Source organism: Euleptes europaea, chromosome 5 (genome assembly GCF_029931775.1).
Source record: "Euleptes europaea isolate rEulEur1 chromosome 5, rEulEur1.hap1, whole genome shotgun sequence".
Lineage (NCBI taxonomy): Eukaryota > Metazoa > Chordata > Lepidosauria > Squamata > Sphaerodactylidae > Euleptes > Euleptes europaea.
In genome coordinates, this window is record NC_079316.1 from 62101025 (window position 1) to 62117619 (window position 16595).

A 16595-nucleotide genomic window follows, 5' to 3' on the forward strand; every position below is an offset into this window, starting at 1 on the left:
TAATTTTAACCGTAGAATTACATGTCTGGAATTGAATTGATCAGCTAGTCTGCTCAAATGATGTATCCTAAACATATGAAACCATATATTCACCACATCTCAATAGTTCTCCTTAGTTTTATTCACATGATCTTGAATTTTTAGTATGAGAGTTACCAAATTGCCCATTCCAAAGTCTGCTTCCTCATTCAAGAACAAGAAAAGGTTTAAGAAACTCTTCCCCCAAAGTAGGTTTCAGCATCTTTGAGTCATTGTGGTATAGTGGTATGGTGTCTGACTAAGACTGGAGAGATTCAGGTTCAAATCCACACTTGCTGTGAAATTTACTGGGTGACCATGGTCCAGTCATTTGCTGCCAGCCTAACCTAGCTCACAAGGTTGTTGTGAAGATAAAATGGAAAAATGGAGAACCATGTATGCTACTATGAGCTCCTTGGAGGTAAGGGTTGAATTTTAAAAAATATATTTAATACATGGAATAGAAATTTTACCATTTTGATGAAGATACTTAAAGTAGCTTTTTTCAGTCAATTATGTCACACTTTACAACTTGCTTGATTCAAGTAATATTATGATTTTAATATTTACCTTTTAAAAGTTAGGTTTCGTATGGTGCTTATTGTGAGTAGAATCATAGAATTGGAAGGGGCCATACAGGCCATGTAGTCCAACCCCCTGCTTAATGCAGGATCAGCCTAGCACATCCCTGACAAGTGCAGTCTCTATGGAGTAAGTCCATCAGTTGTAATTTTACAACATGGATGAGACCTTTAGTTGACGTGTTCAATGGCATGCTATTTCTCCTTTTAATAATAAGGAGAACTACACCAGCTTGGTTGGTTAAAGTTTTGGGCTAGGATCTGTGAGACCTAGGTTCAAATCCCCACTCTGCTAGGTTACTCTGGGCCAGTCACTCTCTCAGCCTAACCTAACTCACAGGGTTGCTGTCAGGGCTAAATGGAGGAAGGGAGAACGATGTATGCTGCCCTGAGCTCCTTGGAGGAAAGCCGGGATAAAAATGTAGTCAATAAGATTACTTGTTTTTGTAAGAATCAATTGCCTTGCCTTTTTCATTTGGCTCAGTAACCATTCCCTTGATCTAAAGACCAAAATAGTTCAAAGCGAAGTCATTAAAGAATTGGTGAGGGACTTTCTACTTTACAAGCAACTGTCTTTTTTTTTCTCTTTCTCACTCTCACATGTGAAAACTACAGTAGGGGAATGCAACAGATCAGCTGCAAATCCTCCTTAATAATATGGATTATGTTTTGCCAGGCATAGCATGTCATGAACTTGATAACAAAAAGGCACCATTTCTGTCCCATTAGTATATATGGTTAAAGAAAAGGTTTTAAAAAAACAATTTAGTTTGTATTTCTGTCCTAGATTGACCTCCAGTTAAAGAAGGTGAGCACTGAAGCAGGGATGGGAATACAAGGCATGGATAAGGAAGGAGGAGCCCAAGGAGAGGAGCAGCCTATTAGTTCACCATGGGATGTGGTCCTTGGAACCTCAGGTATTATCTGAAACTTTAAACTTCATACTCTTTTCTTTTTGTTTTGGCTATCTTTCACCTTCTCATAGACCATTTAAATTAGCCATCTAGAAACCACCGCTGTGCCTCTCGCCACCCGTCATTTCAAACCGCATGATTCTGCCTCAGGAGCAGCTATAGCAGGCCTGAATCCTTGTCACTCCTTTGTTCCTTCCATGTAAATGGTTGCCATCGTGTCAATTCTCCCTTTGTGCCATTTCAGTACTAGGTTCTTTCCTCTCCAGCTCCTCAACAGAAATTGATTTATGCTGTATTCATCTTTCCCCCTTAAACACTGAAATATCCACCTACCTGGCCTTTACTCCCGTCACATCTATTCAACGCTCTATTGCCAATATCATTAATCTCAGTCAACATCCTGACCACGTGCGACTTCCATCCTTAATTGCCTACACTGGTTCCCTGTCCTTTCCAGATCCAACCCATCCTTTCCAGATCCAACCCATCCTCCCCCCTCCAGAGCCCTCTGGCTCCCGGCTGCCATATTATTGCTGTTATATATACAGTCCTGCTAGTGCCCTTCACTCTTCCAGCTTCACTACCTTTGGCCTTGCCAGGACCTCCTGTTCCTGTGACATCCAAATTTTGTAAAACAGCCAACTCTTGTGACAAACAAGGATTCTAAATCACTGTTGGTTTAGAGGGAGTGCATAAGTCTGAGGACTTCCTGGCTGGTTCTTGTCACAGATAAAGGAAAGCTAGGTTATGACTTCGTCATAGATAAAGGAAAGTTAGGTTATAACTTCTGAATGTACTGAATAGTTGGTTTGTTGTTGCCATTGTTTTGTATAACTTTCAGAATATGCAAGGACAGGTCTTAGACTGATGTGTTTAGCACTGCTATTCTAAATCGACAGCAGAAGTAAAATTCATAGTTAACTATGGCAGTTGTCTATTTTTGTATGTCTGTGTCCCTTTTGCTTTAATAACAAAAGCCTAAGTATTCAACCATGACAGTAAAGAGAAAAGAGGTTTAAATGTCTAATCCGTATATGCACTGTACTCCATTTATAGTATTAATCAAATCAAATTGCTTTTTCTTAAAACCTCAGAAAAAGAGGCTACACAGCTGTCTTGCATTCTAAGAAGTTAAACCTTTTATTCTAAAATCCATAACATATACAAATACTTCTGAAATATCCATAGTAACCTTTTTTAAATAGATAACATCAGTGTATTCACTGAAAATGTATTTCTTCAAATGCTGTTGACAATATAGTTAAAAATAGCTTGGCTCTGCTTCTTTTTTAGAAAATACTTCATCCCTGAAGAAGAGTGGAGTTTTTGTCTCCTTTTCAAACTGCATTTTAATTCATAACTGATTTGTGGATATTGATTTGTTAATTGTAGACAATTGTGTCCCATCTTGTCTTCCATTTGCCTTTATAATTCAGGAAACAGTTCATAGCTTATATGGCTAAGAAACCATTTCCTTATTAGGATTTAGGGTTTTATAAAGTTTGCATGGGAATTAATTTAACCATTAGTTTTATACTACTATAAATAATATTTATAAAATTAAACTTTTAAGCCGGTGTGAATTTGTAAGTGTGATTAACATGATATTGCCAAATTCAGAAAACTCTTTGGATAATTATCATTCTGTAAGTATTAAGTAATGTCTGGTTATTGCATACAGTAGGAAAGTAAAATGACAGTTCAATATTTTACAATGCAAATCAATTTGTGGAAGGCATAGTGGTGCTTATAACATTGGTTCCCACATGTAAACTATGAATGGTAAACTTGCCTCCTCAAACACTTATGTGCATATACCTGGGATCCCCATTAGGTCTAGATCAAATATTCATTTAACATAGTTCACTTTCATCAATAGCAAATAAACAAAACACTGAACAAAAAGTTGAAAGTACATAATCATTTCTAAAGTTCAAGTTTAGAAGCCAGAAAGGATCAGGGAGAAGAAACAATTAGGAAATTTCCCACAGCACAATAATATGACACTGGTGAACTCTGGTTGTAGATTAGTAGCTCCTAATCCTGGATTTAAGAAGTCTATTGCTATGTGTAGTTACCCTGACTGCTAAGGTACAAAGCTAAGTGAGTGAAACATTTCTTATCTGCTGTCAGATTTGAGTGACCCATAGGGAAAACTGAACTGAAGTTGAGGAATGCATATTTCCTTGGTTTATATTGCTCCTTCCAAATCTAATTCCATCCCCCATTCTTAGATGCTATGATCTGTTAGGGGATCTGTCTCCTTCACAGATTTAGTGTGTGATTAATTAGGGTCAGTGGAAACACTTTCCTCCATTCCTAACTTCCCTAGCCACCCCCTCACACTCTTTATGCTTCAAAGTAGTGTTTAATGGTTCTGCTCGGATGACTAATAGGTCTTAAGCAGGACCACACCAAAGCACAATGATCAGAGACTTCAGAATATTGTAGCATCTGAGACTGGTGACAGAGAATTAAGGGATGCATACCTCACAGCATGCATACCCTCATTTATATTCTTCCACTGGATTACTATATATTAGAGGCTTGCATGGGTAGATTTCCCTTCTGTTTCTCCCTACCATTCCCCATCTCCCTTTTTACTAACATTCAGTTGCCCTCCATATTCCAGCCCTTATAGGAGGCAAGCCCTTAAGGTGTGAGGGGTTGCTTCTTTATTGTTAAATGCACAAGGTAATGTAAAATACATAAGTTACCCCTGCAATATACAGAAAACTCTGCCTTGTTTGTTGATGTGTGATAGGCACTCAAGCATCATCTTTACAATTATGGGAAACAGTCTGGGGCCCTCTGAGGAATCATGGATGGATGGGACAGTTTGAAAATCCCACCTTACTCCCCAAAAGCTTCAGGGTTGTCTTAATTCTCATGGGCGAGCAGGTCTATTTCTCCCACACATACACATACTTTTTTCTCTTTAACCTTTGTTCAACATATTCAGCATATTTAATCCCCCATCAGGCCATGTTCTATAGTTTTTTGTTTGTTTTGTTCATTTGCTAATGTAAAATCAGATTTTTTGACATACCTCAAATAGGCAGCAACCCCTGCCTTCTTTGTAGGGAACCAGTTTTGAGTTTTCTCTATCCACAGAATGCCAGGCAGTTTACTGTTGGATAGAGTGATGGTGATAATGCTAAAATATATTGGGTGGTCACACAGCAAAAACGATTGCTGCACAAAGTATGGAGTATGTATCTCAAGGAGATGAGTAGTCACTTTTGTAAGTTGGAGTACATTATTTATTAGTCTTCAATTTCACCAGACTAAGAAACAAGTTGCTATCATGTTTCTGAAGTGAGGCATATATTCAACATTAGCACCACTAAATACTTTTTGTAAAATGCTGTCCGTTTGAAGTGGTATATTTGCCTGCTTTAAAGTTCTTGCATAGTGTTACAGTTGTAAAATTCAATATATTAATGACCATGTACTTTTTTAATTTCTTTACCATCCTCTTCTATTTTTATTCAGTGCTGTTGAAAGCAGGCAGTTCTAAATGCACATTTGGTTGAAGTGTGAAATGTTCTTGATAACTGCATTCTTTCTGAAAAGAACAGAGCAATGACCCAGCCTTTATTATACAAATGTGTGGCTTGTGTTCCAAAAGTGAGTTTTTTGGACCACAATTAGCATCCAGTTATAAAAATGCCTGCTTAGCACACATGGGGTTTACATAAACCATTTAGGCTCAGTACACAGTTAACGGCAAAGTATGATTTTTTCCTCAGCCTCATTCTGTCATGAGATCCCTCTTTCCTTTGCTCCCTTCCACACTTCATCTCTCTTGGTAAACCATACTTTGCCATTATAGTCAAACCAGGCACACCATGATTTGTTAAAAGAGGGAGTTGGAAGAGTACTGGGGTACATGGAACTAAGATTCAGGCAGGCAGAGACAGCGATGTTGCCAAACACTATATAAGACATTACAAACAGTCCATCCAACATATTTAAACTCTTCTGTGTTAACACTAAAAGGTGCTGCCTAATTAACTGCTCGGCGCACTCTGGTTGATCCCTTCTCCTTGTATAAGCTGTTCATTGTTGTTGTTTTTAAAGTATTTACAGTGGGAACTTTTCTTCTTGTTGTGCATGTTATGTCATTGTAGCAGTTTTTCCCTATCTAATGAATTACAATTAATTGAGGTCCTTTTCAAAAGTTATTCTCCAAGGTGTGACCCTGTAACTCCCATTCCACCATTTTCATGTACTCTTGTGTTCTGCCCTTTCTTGCCCTGCGTTTGAGTCTTTCCCCCCTGACTGACACTGAAATGTTTGAGTTTGGCCTTCCATCTTGGGTATTGATTCTGAATTTGGTCACATTTGTTTGATAGTATAAATAAACTCTATTATTCCTTATCCTACTGATGTTCATCAGCAATACCCCCTCCACGTGGTCTGCCTGCCTATACATATTATCTGACAACTCCTCGTCTCTGTAGAGCTTTTTGCTTGGCTAGATTGAATGCTAACCCTTCTATGGTAATGCAGGGCAGAATTCTGAATATACCATACTCAGACAGGATCTGCCCTTGCTCTTCTGGCTCTATTGACACATTAGCCCATGCCCTTTTGGAATGCCGCTTTTATGAGGAACTTCAATCGCACTATATTTCCCCCCTTTTAATATACAAATCCAATGCCTCTGTGACTGACATAATGCCTTTTTTACTAAGCGACAGGGACCCCAAGGCTACATTGTCAGTGGCAAGATTTGTTTCAGTCCTTATATCCCTCCAACACTAGATATATGCTGCTCAAGATCAATTGATCAAGGAGCTTCTAAGGGATAAAAGGAAAGGATGTTCATCAGCCTTCCCCCACCATTTTGATGCACAGGTTGAGTGGCCATAAAAAGGTAAAGGTGTGCAAGCACCATGTCATTACTGACCCATGGGGAGATGTCACATCAGGGTGTTTACTAGGCAGACTGTGTTTATGAGGTGGTTTGCCATTGCCTTCCCCAGTCATCTACACTTTACCCCCAGCAAGTTGGGTACTCATTTTACCAACCTCAGAAGGATGGAAGGCTGAGCCAACCTTGAGCCAGCTACCTGAACCCGACTCCCATCAAGATCGGTCTCAGGTTGTGAGCAGAGCTTTTGACTGCAGTACTGCAGCTTACCACTCTGCACCACAAGGCTCTTCAAGGGCCATAGTGATTGGGGGGAAAGCTCTTCATTAACTTATGGACAGTCAGTAACATTCTGATGAGTTAGGTAACTTCTAGTGATTTATTTTTGAATCAGAATAGAAAAATTAGGTGTCAGAAAATTGCAGACAAAGGTCATGTTGTCCCAAGCAGGCGGAACAGTGAGGATTCTTTTCACTCTTTTGGAAAGACATTCCAGTGCATGCATTTTCTTCATGAAGAGGATATTTACAAAGTACAGTTCAGATTAACTTTAAGGGAGTTCTCACTTACCTTATTTACCAAAGTTTCTTATGATCTTCTCTTTCTACAATGTGGCAGTAATTCTTAAAGTGGATTTTTCTGTAACAGCTTTGTATACTGAAGATGTCACTTATATATATACTGAAGATGTCACCTTTTCATGTGAAGTCTTTAGCATGACCCCTAGTCCTCACCTTCTGTTGCATAAGCCTCCGTATGTGCAACTGAAGTGAGAACAAACACACCCCATTTTACCATTGCCTCCATCTTCCTTTCCATGATGGATTTTAGATTATACATTTCTTAGAGCAGGGATCTGTTATCTTTTTGACATTGTTTAATATCTGCATAGTGCCTTAAAGAATGTCTTCTCTTCAGTAGCATGTTACATTTAAACTCATGACCTGTATTGACTGAAAGTATTAATTTCTGAATGCTTCGTGAAAAGCACCATGCACGCAGAAAGCCACAGCACTGTGTATATCAATGACACTCATTCTGACCTTGAAAGCTTGACCTTAATTTAGAGGTTACTGTGAGATCAGTCCTAAGCAGGTCTACTCACAATCCTATTCAGGTATGTACAATGGGGTTTGCTCCAAGGCAAATGTTCTTAGGATTGCACTGTAAATCATGGAAGAATGTAGCATACTGATACAGTTTAATCTTTGGAACCAACACCGTTGGCTTATTGCACTATAATAATTTCATCGAACAATTGCAGTAAAAAATTAGGGAAGTAAGATTGCTTATTCTTTCTAAAATGAACTTGAAGCATACTATAAATCAGGAAACTGCATTGTTTTAAATTGTTGGTGGTGTCAGATGTACAATAGCTAAAAGCTGTAGCTGAAGCTGGAGGGTGAGAGATTCAAAACTGATAAAAGGAAGTATTTCTTCACACAACGCATAGTTAAATTGTGGATCTCTCTGCCCCAGGATGTGGTGATGGCTGCCAACTTGGAAGGCTTTTAGAGGGGAGAGGACATGGTCATGGAAGAGAGTATTCATGGCTACTAGTAAAAATGGCTACTGGTCATGATGCATACCTATTCTCTGTCAAGAAATGCAAGTCATTGCATATCAGGAACTGAAAGGTCAGGAACACATTGCATCCTGGGAGACTGCCTTGAGCTGGTTTTGAACAGGTGTTAACCATAAGCTGATGCAAGAAGGTGAAATGGGTGCAATGACTAAGCAAGATGACAGCAGAATGCTGATTGGTTCCTGAGGACTGATAAATGTATATATGTCTTTTACTATGTAACTGTGTGTGGGGAGATTTGGTGGAGTGTCAAGAGTATATGAGATAGCTGTAATCTATGCACTGTAAATAAACTAACACTGGCTTTTTGTATCTTGGTAGTTCTGGATTGTTTCCTGGGGACTCAACTAATCTGCTAGCTCCTCGTGACATTCTCTCCAGGATCAGAGGAGCATGCCTATTATATTAGGTGCTGTGGAACACAGGCAGGATGGTGCTGCTGCAGTCGTCTTGTTTGTGGGCTTCCTAGAGGCACCTGGTTGGCCACTGTGTGAACAGACTGCTGGACTTGATGGGCCTTGGTCTGATCCAGCATGGCTTTTCTTATGTTCTTATGTCCAAATCAGTTGCCATAATTAAAACCAAGTGTTAGTGGTTCCAAATTGGTATTAGGTAAAAAACATCGATAGTCTGCAAGAACAGATATTGAGGCTTCCTTGTGCCTTTGTGTATTTTGTTTGTCTGCCTTATGGTCGTGAAGCTGGAATTTTACTTCACCATGAGTACAAACCAATAAGTCAAGAAAGAAGAAAAAGCATCCATTCACTTATCAATATATAGCATTTCTTCCTAACTTCTATTCCAGTGTTTTAAATTATGTTAGTACTGAATCCAGATATCCTACTAATGGTAATCAACCTTATATTACCAAAAAGTTGTAGTGCGCTTTTCTGATCTGGAATACAGCATATACTTTTAACAGACATCCTTTTTTGCTAGGCAGTATTTGAGTTTTCCAGTATCAAGTCAGGACTAGGGATGTACATTTGGGTATATCTGAGCTGGAAAAATACCTGGAAAATACCTTACCGGTATTTTGGGGGTATTTTTTCATCCAAATACACATTGGAGAATCTCTAATGATAGCCGGTTATCCCCATCCCAAAATCAGGTTTATTCAAGAATACCAAATAGGGGTGGTTCAAACTCTCCAGCCCTGACTTGGATAGCCCCAGGCTGGCCTGATCTCATCAGATCTCAGAAGCTAAGCAGGGTCAGCCCTAGTTAATATTTGGATAGGCAACCTCCAAGGAACATCAGGGTTGTGATGCAGAGGCAGGAAATGACAAACCACCTCAGAATGTCCATTGCCTTGAAAACCCTATGGGATTCCCTTAAGTTAGCTGTGACTTGATGGCACACACACACAAAAAAGCTCTCCAAGGTTGCTGTTTTCATGCCTTTGGGGGTTTCCAGGGCAACAAAAAGGAGGTAGGATGAAGCATTTATCACAGGAAAATAAGACAGCACATTAAGGGGAGCTGTACTGTTTGCCACAGCAATTGTTTTACAGTGAGGTTGGTTTCAAATGTGGAGATCAACAACCTTGTTCTCCCCATTTGCAGGTTCCCCAGGGAACAGGAGGGATTCGGGAAGGAGGCCGTTGTCACAGGCAAATAACATTTCACATTAGGGGGAGCAGTAGTCTTTGCCCAATCACAGGAGTTGTTTCATGTTTTGTTTTCTTTCAAATTCTTCTGAGCATGGGCAACGAGCATAACAAATACAGCTGGCAATAATCATGACAATCTAACATCAGTGTCTAGACAAATATTCAATAAATCACCTAAGCATATTCCACAGTCAGTTCTCATCAAAGTGCAGAGGACAGGGTCTTCCATTTTAAAATTTACACAAGGATATTTTTCTGCATTCCTAGGGAAACATCTGAATGTACAGAACCTGCCTCTGTCTGCAGGGGCCCTTTTGCTCCCTTTGTAATGGGCACTGGTCTGTAAAATTTGGTATTGGAAGAAACAAGCTGGAAGCCCAGGAGAAATTCTGGGAGAAGGGGACAGTTTCAAATTTCCTCAGCCCCAGTTTCTCCCCCTCCAGGATTTTGTAAGCTGTGAAGGGCTTGAGCACATTGTGTCCCTCCCACCTTTCCCCTTTAACTAAGTATCCCATGCCTCCTAGACCTTCTCCATCATTATCAGGTCATCTTTGGTTTGTACCTTTTTATTAATTTATGTTAATTTTATGCATACCTGGGTGTCTGTTGACTATGTGGAGATCTCTGCCCTGTCTGCTGATAGCCTAATTTTGCTGTTTAAGTGATTGGTATGGGGTCATGCCACTTCAGTGCTGGATACAGTGGTAATGATACTCATTTCAGTCTAGCCAATATATGTAAAGTTATGCACATGTTGTTTTTGTGTAGTCAAAACTAACAGTGGGGAGACTGTCACTGACGGTAATCAACACTGATCAGGTCGGAGGACAGTATAATTTACAGTGACATTATTACATTGTACCATGGCACTAATGGGTTCGCTTTTTCCATTAGCATGTGAGCACTGCAGTTAGCATCCTTCTTCAGTGTGATCATGATATACTTTACCTGTAGCTAAACTTAAAGCAACTTTATATCAAAACATATTCTATATTGCTGATATTATTTATTGAATAAGGACCACCGTATTCACAGAAAACTGTTTCAAGAGACATGTATTCTTAAAGGAATTCTCATATTTATTTATGAAAAATTGTAACCTTTTAAATTGCATAGGAGAATAACAAGGATTTAACTTTGCAAAGTGCTGATATGGAGGTAGCCTAGTAGGTCTCCTAGGAAAGCTGGTCCCAAGGTAATGGCTCCAGGCCTTGCCAGGCTTTACTTAATGCAGGCGAAAAGCTTTGAGCAAACCCTCTCTGGGCAGATCAAAGTCAGGTACCTAATTTCAAACTGCAGCATGCTGTAGCAGTAAGGGGGGAGAGGAGGGGAATATTGATAAGGTTTGCTAATATTAGAGCTACTGGTCATGATTTGTAGGTTTAAAATAGCTAATCATCTTTTCCCACTAGATGGTTAGAAGAATTTGTTTTTGTTTTTTCTGTAATGGGTTTTTACCTATTCTGATCATTTAGAATTGTTTAGGATGAAACTGAACCTTTCAAAGACACTTATTATAATCTTCTCCAATAGCCCTGTCCCAATGTCTGGGCACAATAGAGAGAAGTTTGGCTCCAATACTTAGCTGTGAGTTAATCTGTATACATATTGTCGGTATTAGGTTTTGGAAATCTAGGTCCAAATCCCTGCCAGCTTTAAAAGTCACTGAATGGCCTTGGGAAAATTCTTGTCTTTCAGCCTGGTTTACTTTCCTTGATAAGACTGTTTAACTAAGTAAAATTACCCCTATCATCTCAATCCCCTTCAATGTGATGCAGATGTTACTGTCTATTAATAATAAGTGTTGTTGCTGCCAGTTCACTGCCCCCTCTTCCTTTCGTATAATCCATACTGTTACACAATGGGAGAATTGGAAACAAATCAAATTGTAGCTCTTAGGTTACAGTAACAATGCAAACCAGCAGGTGGAGCTGGGTTGTATTATGGAATGTTCCCCGTGTATGGGTAAGAAAACGAATTCCTACGCATAGGCTGCAAATCTAAGAATGGCAAGATTCTAGAAGTATAAGCTTTTGAGAGTTAAAGCTCTCTTTGTTAGACATATCTGACAGAGCTTCTGGAAAGCTTATACTCCGAAAATCATGTTGGTCTCTTAAGGTGTTGCTGGACTCGAATCTATCTCTTCCACTGCAGAACGACACAATTATCCTGAAACACATGCCTGGAAGCAAACCCTTGAATACAATGGGGTTTACTTTTAAGCAGTCCTGCTTAGGATTACTTCCAGGGAAAATTAGTCTGTTAGGGAGAAATAAAGAAAGAAAGGCTAAAGAACATTTCTCCCTGACATCTAATTTTTGTTATCAATTGACACTATTGTATGGAAGAGCATTCCATATGCGAGCCTCTACCTGCAGTTTTAGTGGCACGTCCCACACGGGGCTTCTCTTTCACTTTAATAGCCCAGAGTATACTTGTTTCTTCGGTTTTTACTGTAGAGGAGTGGTGGTGCTTTGTTGTTGTTGTTTTCTAGTAGTTGCTGTAGTAAAGTATGCACTTAGTATTAATAGTGGTTATCATCCAAGGTAGTCCAGATGCAACCTGTGGACACCTATGTTCAAGGAGAAATGCACTCCTAATATAGTACAGAATCCTCAAATACTGTGAAAATGATATTGTTTTTAAGGAATGTGGTGTTTTTCTATTTACATATTGTGTGTGTGTATCTCATTTTTGTGATTTAATGGGGGCTTTTATATGTATGGTGCCGTAGTTTAAAATGCAGGCCTCTAGAGCAAAGCTTCTTAAACTGTGGGTTGTGACCCCATATGGGGTCGTGTGACTGAATGTGGGGGTCACGACAAATTTGGCAACAGTAAAAGGTTTCTTTATGATTTATTATCAGTAAGTGTTTGGTTTGTATACCTATTTTATATATCTATATACCCCGGGTCGTGTAAACATTTCTCGGCCAAAAAGGGGTTGCGAGTGGAAAAAGTTTAAAAAGCCCTGCTCTGGAGTAAGAAAAGAAAGAGGGGGCTGGATGGGTGGTTGAAGTGTGTTATGATTGGTTGAGAGGTGTACCTAGGGGGCAGAGTTGGCAGGGTTTGTGTGAGAGGTGAGAGGAGCGTTGAGTGGGTAAAGCGATTGAGTGAGGTGCTGTGGAGTGTGAGTGAAATCTGTATTCTTTGTGGAAGTTATTAGCCTAAGTGGCAAGTGAGGAAAATAAGCCTTTGTGGCTAGGTCTATATAAGGATCTTTAGAGAAAGAACAAGAACATGGACCTATCTGAAACCATATTCATACAGATTATACTGACACCATTACACTACTTCTAAATAAACTCTCTGTTTAAGAGAACAGCTGTTTTATTTAGAGTAAAGGATTCCCTTTAACCTCAGAGCCATCCCCACACGCTGACCAGTCTGTCATTCTGCGAAATATAACTAAGCCATCCTGTTTTGGATTGTTGTTTTTTCAAGTAAGAAATCTAAGGTGGCAGCGAAAATAAGTAGGAAGTGCTGAGGAAAGCAAGGAGGCAGCATCACGCGCATCATCTCAGCACACTGAAGAGGGGTGCCATTACATGTGTTACATATAAGGGGTCTCAGAAAGAAGGAAAAAGTTACAGGGAACATAAGAAGAATGTGATAATATGGATCAACATCAAAAGCTGTAGTTTACTGTTAATGCATGTTTATACCAATACTATCATTACAAAGCAAATTTTTTGCTTTGATAGTACAAACAGCCTTGGCAGAGAGAATGTACATCTCCTAATAAAGATAAGCTGTATTGGTTAGAAACTACAGTAGGAATGTAGAGTTTAATTATATAAAAGTGAAGGAATGTCTTTGTTCTTTTTAATAGGGAAGGTTATTTAATAGTTAGTAAAAAGTGCTTTAGGTAAATCCTTTCCATAGAATTGTAGAATGTACCTTGGTTTTATATCGGCATAGTAAGAGCGATATTTTGGTTTCCTTAGGATTTTTCAATTCACCATATTTAAAATTTTCAGCGGTGCATCCACTTACATTTTTGGTAATAAGTTTATTGTTTGACTGAATATGAAATATTTCTGTAATAATTTATTTTCCAATTTGTCTTGTAGGAGCCATTATCTATCCTTAGACAATTAATAGCCACTGTGCTACAGTCAGTTCTTAGTCGTTGCCGTAATCCTGCATGTGATTATAAACTCACTGAGAATCTTATGTATGATTGTTCCTAGGACTAAGGAATGTATCGCGTGTTATGTAAAATCTCTCCATAAGTGCAGCTATTAATTGTAATTGCTTCTCTGTCTTTTCTTTGTTGTTTTTTCCCCTTACTTCCTCTTCCTCTTTCCCACAGTTTTCTCTTCATTTTGCCCTCTTCCTTTCATGATCTGCCTTCATTCTTCTTTGCTTGCTTCTAACCCCCCCCCCCCCATTTTTCAGTCTTGGTCTCAACTCCTCATCCCTCCTGATTGGCAACTTAGAACATATTTAATAGCAGTATACCAGGAAACCTTTGTTAATGTTATGAACAGAATGGGGAGTTAGTATTTCCTCATAATCTTTCAAAGTAGTAAAAGGATGTTACCCCAAGCCATCCTTTACATGCATGGAACTAGAATATTAATCTGCCTTAGTCAGTAATAAATGAGGATCAAAAGTTAGAATTTAGTGTAGCTTCCATTGCAAATGGCACTGGTGGGGGTCTGGAGATAAATTGGGCCAAGATATTCTGATTTCTTTCATTTTTGGCCCTGGAACTCCCCATGATCACCCTGAAGCTGGTGGACAATTTTGAGATTCCTAGTTCTATTTTCTGATGAGTTATGCTTGCCCCAAATGGGCAGACAGCTGGACATGCGGATTCTTTTATTATCATAGATGCATGGTTACAGCCAGCCAAGTGATTTGTTATGATATTTAATTTGGATCAGGGTCATATGAAGGCCCAGGTGGAATCTTTGGGGGGGCATGGTGGCTCTCGGCAGCCCTGCACCTTACTACTCACTTCCTTGGAAAAACTAATTTCCTAGGTTGCCTAGTGGCTTGGATGCTGATGTAGCAACATTCAAGTTTCCCTCATTTTGCTGCAACAGCCAGGTAAGCCGGTGAATGATTGCAGAAGGGAGGGATTCTTCTCCAGCTCAGGTCACAATCTAAGCTGGGGAAGAACTTTTGACACTTGATTCAGTATACAGTGGTGCATGATGAGTACACCAAGGGCTGAGACTAAATTGGCAGTTCCCACCAGTTCCACCTTCCCACTGCACAACCTACTCATGTCATTCCTCAGGCTCTCTCCTTCCAGGAGCAGCACTCCATGGATATCAGTGGGAGGGGGAAGCCAAGAAAGTTCCATTCCAGTGAAGGAAAATTCAGTCTGGCGTATACTCACAATTTCAGTGGAGTATACTCACAAGCAGATAAGCAGGTCTCTAGGAATTATCTAAATAAAACCAAGTAAATGAATAATCGTGCATCAGATTGCAGCCCTGGAGTCGCTGGTGTTATTACATTCAAATGTTAGTTCCTAACAATGTCCACCAGACTGCACTCTGTTTTCGTAGTAGTTGGTTAGAATGGATAAACTGTTAATTTTCGGGGGGGGGAGATATTTGCGAGTTGTTTATTTTTCAGGAAACAAAGTTTTAGGGAATGACGACTCCACATTAGTTTTTCAGCGCTATTAATTTTATAAATAGCAACCAAAGGAAATGAGCACAACTCGGTGTACTATGTTTTATAATTAGTGCACATTATTGAACACTGCTATGTAATTAGTGCACGCTTATTCCTGTGTCACATTCCTTATTTTACAAGTTTTAATTTAGGGGAGAACCCTTTCTTCACTTATGAGATCTTGAAGCAACATAGGACAGGACTAGGTTGGTAATTAATACCTCTCGTTTCCTTATGTCACACGCCTGACTCTGTCATCACTTTCACTAGACAAGGCAGGCTGTGAAGGTGTAGGCCACTTCCTCAGAGGAAATTATAACAGCTTCCTCTCCCTTCCTTTTCCCCTATTCCACATAGGAAAAATGCAGGGGGAATTGTACTTCTAAGAAATGCAATTTCGTCTGCTTCTGAATCACAGGATCACATCCTGGTTCGAAAATTAGAATTTAGCCTAGTTTTGATAGAAGATGGGCTTCTGGGCAGAGCTTCTTTTGTTTGGCAATTCGGAAATTTTAAATCTGTGCAACATGATTTACGTTACTGGGAAATACAAGTGAATTTGCAAGGATTGGGTCGGAATCAGACGGTGTTGGATGTTTTTGCTGATTCCCGCTTCTCACTACTGACCCTCTTGCTATTGTGGGGCTCCTTCCTCAAAGGCTCCTATCCCTCAGGAGCAGCATTTTGTGGAGTTCAGTGGGCTGCAGTGGGAGGGGGCAGGCAGGAAAGTTCCATTCTGCTGATAGAAAGTCTGCATACAACCCATTGCTATTTTCTAAATTTTAACAAATACAATACCTTTATTGGCATCTTGAAATAATAAAACACGCCGAACAGCCGGCTAAAATAGGTTAAGATCATTCTTGTTATTCATTAGTAGTGATAGTTTATCAATTAAGAATTTTAACAGTAGTTAGAATGTATCATGCAGGTTTGTAAATTCACCCTAAGTAATTAAGTACTATGGAGAAAGTGTGGACACAGGTGAAAAGGGGTGAATCCAGCAACTTTGAATTTTTCATCAGTGATGTGTCTTACGAAAAAACGAACTATGGTGATTAAATTGTTTAAAAATACATGTGCCCTCTCAAATAAAACCAATCTCTGGTTTTTAAAAGTTAGCTTTACATTCTCACTCACATCGTGGTCAGCAGCATTAGCAAAGGCTTCACACCTTTGACATGGTATGACTGCTGTTTGAGTGACAGATTAAGGATGTGATTTGAGTAATTTCTGGAGAGAATTAGCATGGTTTTAAGCCAGCGTTAGAGTTGATTGTAGGTACCATTTGTCTGTGCTTATATAAATTAATGTAACTTTATTAACTAATAAATATGAGGGTCTGCTTTTTACTATTAAATGTGGTTTGC

General features: G+C 39.4%; 1 protein-coding gene across 1 annotated transcript in view; it reads left to right on the plus strand.

The window, feature by feature from the left end:
* NHLRC2 (NHL repeat containing 2) overlaps positions 1–16595 on the plus strand; it is a 43054-nt gene that overhangs the window by 16114 nt on the left and 10345 nt on the right. Inside the window, exon 5 of the mRNA XM_056849455.1 lies at positions 1387–1516. Within this exon, the coding sequence (XP_056705433.1) occupies positions 1387–1516 (130 nt within the window). The remainder of the gene's footprint in view (positions 1–1386; positions 1517–16595) is intronic.